At 70.2% G+C, this 6,000-nt stretch overlaps 1 protein-coding gene across 2 annotated transcripts in view; it reads right to left on the bottom strand.

The window, feature by feature from the left end:
• Positions 1–2,956: 2,956 nt before the first annotated feature.
• MAP3K12 (mitogen-activated protein kinase kinase kinase 12) overlaps positions 2,957–6,000 on the bottom strand; it is a 53,307-nt gene continuing 50,263 nt past the window's right edge. For both annotated transcript variants that reach the window (XM_075901616.2, XM_075901615.2), the window contains exons 10-14: positions 5,862–5,999; positions 4,770–5,337; positions 4,054–4,124; positions 3,494–3,707; positions 2,957–3,156 (exon numbers count right to left, since the gene is read on the bottom strand). In XM_075901616.2, coding sequence (XP_075757731.2) covers positions 3,058–3,156; positions 3,494–3,707; positions 4,054–4,124; positions 4,770–5,337; positions 5,862–5,999 — 1,090 coding nt within the window. In that variant the 3' untranslated portion in view covers positions 2,957–3,057. The remainder of the gene's footprint in view (positions 3,157–3,493; positions 3,708–4,053; positions 4,125–4,769; positions 5,338–5,861; position 6,000) is intronic.

The raw sequence follows: 6,000 nt of genomic DNA, 5'->3' as shown, positions 1-6,000 counted from the left end.
GCTTTTCCTTGTGACTAGAAAGGGGAGGATTATTTTTGTTCCTTGTCTGACTGTCTCTTCTTGGGCCCCCGTGACCGAACAGCCTGTTCCCACAGCGGAGTCCTGGGCTGTCCTGGGGGGAGGCTATTGGCTCACCCGGCAGATCTCGCTTGGGCTGGGCTGGGCTGGAGCAGCCCGATCCCTAGCTACCAGGGGTGAGAGCCAAGCCCTGCCTGCGTGCTCCTGCCCCTTGCCCCACCCCAGGAATTGGGGCCAGGGCCTTGCCCACGAGTTGACTCTCCCAGACACCCTATGGGTGAGGAATGTGGGCCTGGCTGTGGGCTCTCAGTTGCTGAGAGGGAATCTGCCCTTGTGGGGCTAAGGGCGTGGGCCTGCCCTAACACAGTGCCAGTGGCTTCTACTGCCACCAGTGTGGGAGCCTGACACTCCTGCGTCTGCCAGCCCTGCCCCAAGGAGACCGGGCTCAGCTGGACCAGTCCGCTTCAGGGGTGCGGTGCAGCCTGTATGGGCCCTGCCATGGGCTGGGCTGCAGGCCCCCCTCCCAGCCCCCTTGCATCAAGAACACGCTGGCCAGCACTCTGTACAAAGTGGTCTTTAATGGGGGTTGGGGCAGGGGTGGGACCATACAGACAGTACATCCAGCAGTGAGCGGCCCCTCCCTGTGGGCAACAGGGTCCTGGCAGCCGAGGGCCCCTGCGCCTGCTGGTGAGAACTTGCCTTCCACAGGAAGAATGACTGGTGGGGGCAGGGTGGGAGCTCCCTAGGGCTGCCCCCTCCCTGCAGGGAAATGGGGGGCAGGGGGAGAAGGGGGCCAGTACAAGGCCTGCTGGAGCAGAGGGCAGCCCAGCTGGTCTCCGCTTGGCAGACAGGGCCAGAGTCCTGCTGCCCCAGTGGTCGCTGGGTGTGGCTGAGCAGCTGCTCAAAGGGCCCTGCTTTCGGAAATGCCCCTGCTGTGCCCGCTGCCTGGGTAGTGGGCTGGGCGGTCACAGCCCAGGGAGGGCTGCCTGGCCCTGGGGAGGCAGTTTGAACAGTGGGGAGCACAGCCCTGCCCCGCAGCCGGTGGGGCAGCTCCTAGCTGCATGGAGGGTGTGGGCTGGGCCTGGCTCTGCAGCACCTGCTCCTCCCACCACTGCAGGAAATGGAGCTGCCCTGTGCCCCTCCTCCCTGCACAGGGGTGAGCAGGGCTGGCTTGAGGCCAGGGGGTCTGGGGGCATCTCCCCTGTGCCCCCCAAGCCCGGGGCCTGGGGCCAGAGGAGCAGTGGGCCAGCGCGAAGGGACCTGGCGCTTTGGGGCCAAAAAGCCATTTTGAAATGGCTTCACTTCCCTTTTTTGCAGGGTTTTTGGGGGGGAGGCAGGCCCCTGGGGCGCCACCGACCCAGCAGTGTTCAGCCCTTCAACAAGGGTAAAAACATCCACGTGGCTCTGCCTCCCGGCCACAGTCTCTCATCTGGCCCCTCAGGGCCTCTACAGCTCGTGCCCGTGGGGGCTGCTGGCTCTGCCTAAAGCAACTGCTATGAGCATGGGAGGCAGCAGGGGCTAGTGGCTAGAGCCCCAGCCAGATCTGTGGGGCCTGCCCCTGGGAGTAGCACTGGGCCCCTAGCGACGCTGCTGTTCCCCTCCTGCCCCATGGCAACATAGTAATGCCCAGCTGCCTGTGCACAGATGGGGAAACTGAGGCAGGGGGGAGGGAAACAATGTGCCTGAGGTCTCCCAGCAGGGCAGTGGCAGATGAGGGCTGGCGTAGCGAGGGAGCTAAGGGGGGAGGTGCCTGGCCCGGGCCAAGCATCCTGGGGCAGGTGAGAGGCCGGAGGCCCAGGGCTGGGGTGGGGAGGCACTGCCCTGGGGAGAAAGCAGCTGGGTTTGCCTGCTGGTAGCCCTGGGGGCTTGGCTGCAAACCCCTGCAACCAGGGGAGGGGCAGCTGGGCAGGGCGGGATGGTGAGTGCTGGTGAATGTGCCCCATGAGCTGTGCGTATTTACCCCCCCCCCACTGGCTGAGGGAGGCTGGGAGTTGCATTCACCCATGGGGGGGGGGGGGTTCCCACAAGGCACAGCCTGTGCCAACTGCCTTGCCCTGTGATGCTATTAGGTAGGACCTACAGAAACTGCAGGAGATGCCAGTCAAAACAGGCCCCATCAAGCCAGGCTACAGCAACCAGTGGGCAGCTCAGGGCTGGTGGGCGGGGCTACAACCAAGCCCCCACCCCAGCATAGATGGCCAGTGCCTGGCCTGGGGGGGGGAGGGTGTCCTACACCTAGACCCCCCCCCCCACCTCCCCCAAAGCTTGCACCACCTTTCAGGGCAGAGCCAGGCACCCACTTACTAGGGGCGCAAAGGGCCCTTGGGTTTCGGGCCTGGGAACAAGCAACACCTCCCCCCCCCCCCCAGCCAGGCTCACTGCTCCCCTGCGGGGGGGGGGGGGGGGAGATGCTCAGCAGGACAGACACTATGTACAGGAAGGGGGCTGCTCTTCCCCCCCCAAAATGTCGTGGGGCTTGGTCGCATCAACAGCCCCACAGAGCCCCCCCCTCAACGCCCCCCCCCCCCCCAGCGCACACGTGCAAATGTAAACAATTGTTGACTAGCAATTCGCACCAACCAAAAGTGCAGGGCATGTGCCCCCCCCCGCACCCCTTCCCCAGCTGACTTGCTTAGTGCTCGGGGGGGGGGGCCGCAGGGCAGACCAGGGGAGCCAGGGTCAGCCCAGGAGCGGGGGGGGGGGGGGGGGTCGGCCCCCAGCCGGGTCCGTCCTACACTGAGCACATGGGGGGGAGCCCCTAGGCGGGGCCGGCTGCTCCACCGGCTCGTTGCACTTGCTGCCACCTCCCTGCTGGCCCAGGACAGGCCCAGGACAGGCCCTCGGGGTGAAGGATTCTGCCCCCCCCCAGGGCTTGGGTGCCGGCAGCACAAGGCACCGCCCCCAGCACCCCCACGCCCCTCGGTTCAGTGCTGGGCTCCGGCGCAGTCGGGGGGGTTACGTTATATAGCTTTATATAGATTTATAGATCATTTATATAAATATCTGGGGGGGCTGTACAATCTCCGGGGGGCTGAGCCATCACGAGCTGGGGGGGGCCGGCGGTCGGGGCGCGTCTCCGCCGCCCGCGTGCTCCAGGTCCGCGCAGTCGCCGTCCGAGTCCTCGTAGGGGGGGCGGGGCTGGTCCAGAGCCGAGGGAGAGGGGGGGTCAGAGCAGAGACCAGGGGGACTCTGCCCCCCCCAAGACAAACCGCTGCTCCCCCTCCCGCCTCGGTGGGCTCGCCAGGTGCCTGGGTGGGCCGGGGAACCCAGGCACCCCACAGCCCTAGGGGGTGCACCGCAGCCCCCCTTCCCCCTGCCTGCTGTACCTCCCCCCAGGCCCCACCTGAGGCAGCATACGTGGCCCCTGGCTTCAGCCCCCAGCCCCGTCCAGCCCCCAGCAAGGGGGAATTGTCTCCCCTTGCCCCACAGCCTGCAGCCCCCAGGGGGGCGCCCCCCGCCCTCCCTGCCCACTCACCTGGGCAGCGTTCTGCTCGGCGCTGGGCTGGCGCTTGGCCGGCCGGCGGGCGGGCTCCTGCACCAGAGCCTGGCGTGGGGCGTCGGAGCCGCCCGCCTCGGGGGGGCCGCTGGGCGAGGCCTCGCTCGTGTTCCCGTCCTCGCCGTCCCCGTCCGAGAAGTTCTCCGAGCTGAAGGTGGAGAGCGACTGGCGCTTCCGCAGCCCCTGCGGCCACCTGGCACCAGAGCAGCCCCCGTCAGCCGCCAGCGGGGGGCTGCCCCGCACCCCACAACAGGCTGGGACCAGAGCCAGGGACAGAACCCAGGCGGCCGGGGTGTCAAGCCCCCCCCCCACTGCTCTAGCCACTAGGCCCCCCTCACTACCCAGAGTCCTGGCCCCCAGGCCCATTGCTCTAACCACTGCACCCCACTGTCCTCCCACAGCTGAGCTCCCCCCACGCTCTAATGCATCTGACCATGGGGGCCAGTGAGTTTCCTGCGCTAGTACAGCCCCCCCCCGAGGGCGACACCCCCACAGGCCACCCCCCCCCGGCGGAGGGCCCGAGCCCCACGACTACGCACCTCTGCCTCAGCGGCAGCTCCACCTCGCTGTCCACCTCGCCCTCCTCCTCCTCGGAGGAGACCCCCCGCTTCTGGGGCAGAGAAGCCACGTTAGTAGGGCCTGCCCCTCCCACCAGGGCCGTCCTGGGGGGGCCCCTTCAGGCCCCTCTATTTCCAACCCCCTCCCCCCTCCCAGCACCTCCCCAGGATCTGTGCTGTCCCTCAATGCCGCTCCCCCCCCGCCAAGGCCCTGCTCCTCCCCCCTCCCCCCCAGCTCCCCCCCCGCCAGGCCCTGCTCCCCCCCCCACGAGCTCCCAGCCCCCCCCCTGCGAGGGCCAGCCCCCCATCCGTCCCCGCACAGCTCCCCCCCCACGAGGGCCAGCCCCCCCCGCGAGGGCCAGCCCCCCATCCGTCCCCGCACAGCTCCCCCCCCGCGAGGGCCAGCCCCCCCCCCCCCCGCCAGCCCCCCCCCCCATCCGCCCCCGCACAGCTCCCCCCCGCCAAGGCCCTGCTCCTCTCCCCCCCATCCGCCCCCGCACAGCTCCCCCCCCCCCCCCGCGAGGCCAGCCCCCCCTGCGAGGGCCAGCCCCCCATCCGTCCCCGCACAGCTCCCCCCCCCGCCAAGGCCCTGCTCCTCCCCCCCCCATCCGCCCCCGCACAGCTCCCCCCCCGCGAGGGCCAGCCCCCCCATCCGCCCCCGCACAGCTCCTGCCCCCCCCGCCGAGGCCCCAGCTCACCTGGCTCCGGGTCACGGCGGCTCGATACAGCAGCGCTGCGGGGGTGAGGTGCTGCTGGGCCCCCCCGCCGGCCCTGCCCGCCTTGCCCCCGGCGGCCGGCTCCTCGCCCGGCTGCAGCCTCTGGCCCCCGTCTGCCGGCCCCACGGCTCCCTGCCTGGCCGAGGGCGAGTCGGGGCTGCTGGAGAAGGGCACGGAGGCCGTGTCCTCGCTGGGGGTCTCGCTGCGGGGCTGCTCGGCCGGCGGCGACTCGGGGCCCCCCCCTTTCCTGGCCCCGGCCCCCAGCGCGGTGCTGATGAGGTCGGGGCTGGAGGACGACATCCGGCGCAGCAGGTCGTGCTGCAGCCCCCGCAGGGCGGCACAGGCCTCCGGCCGCGGCCCCGCCGGCTCCGGGCCCCGGGGCCCCGCCAGCTCCCCGCAGCTCCCCTTGGCGCTGGCCTTGCGGTACCGCGGCCTGGCCCGCCGGCTCCGGCCCGGCGACGTGGGGCCCTTCTGGCACGCCGGGATGGCCACCTGGGCCAGGGCCGAGTCCAGCTTGGGCAGGATCACCTCCGTCTTCAGGATGTCCGGCCTGGGGGGAGCGCGGGTCAGGGGCGCCGGGGGGCAGCCTTCTCCCCGCCCTCCCCGGCTCTGCGCCCACCCCCACCCCTGGCCTCTCTCCCCCTTCTTCATCCTCCCCAATCTCTGGGCCTTGCCCAATTGCTCAGCCCCCCCCCAGCTCCCGCTGTTCCCCGTCTCACGCCCCATCCCCCACCCTCCGGAGCCTGACACCCCCATTCACCAGGCCAGGCTGCCTTCCCCCCTTCCTTCCACTAGGCCCTTGTTGAACCCTGGCCTGCCTCCCCCGCCGACCCCCAACCTCTGGTGACCCCTGCACGTCCCCTTGGGGCAGCCCCCCGTGTGAGACCCGCTGGTCGCCCCTGGGAATCCGGACAGAAAACCCGGCTGCCGGGGCAGATTTCACACTCCGGGACGTGCCCTGGACCCCTCCCCCCTTCCTGGATGTAACCGCTAGGCCCCGCTCTTCCCCCTCCCCCCACAGCCAGGGCCTGAACCGAGGGTTCCCGACTCCCCCGGGCCAGGCGGGCCCCTCACCGCTTGCTGTGCGGGGACAGCTTCTGGGGCACGTTCCTCTTCTTGATGAGCTTCTCCACCGTGTTGCCGTGCAGGAGGCTGCGGGACGCGTGGGGCTTGAACAGCCCCGGGTACTTCTTCTCCAGCGCCTGCTCCCGCC

Source organism: Pelodiscus sinensis, chromosome 31 (assembly GCF_052426305.1).
Source record: "Pelodiscus sinensis isolate ZL-2025 chromosome 31, ASM5242630v1, whole genome shotgun sequence".
NCBI classification, from domain to species: Eukaryota; Metazoa; Chordata; order Testudines; family Trionychidae; genus Pelodiscus; species Pelodiscus sinensis.
This window is presented reverse-complemented; position numbering and strand designations above follow the sequence as displayed.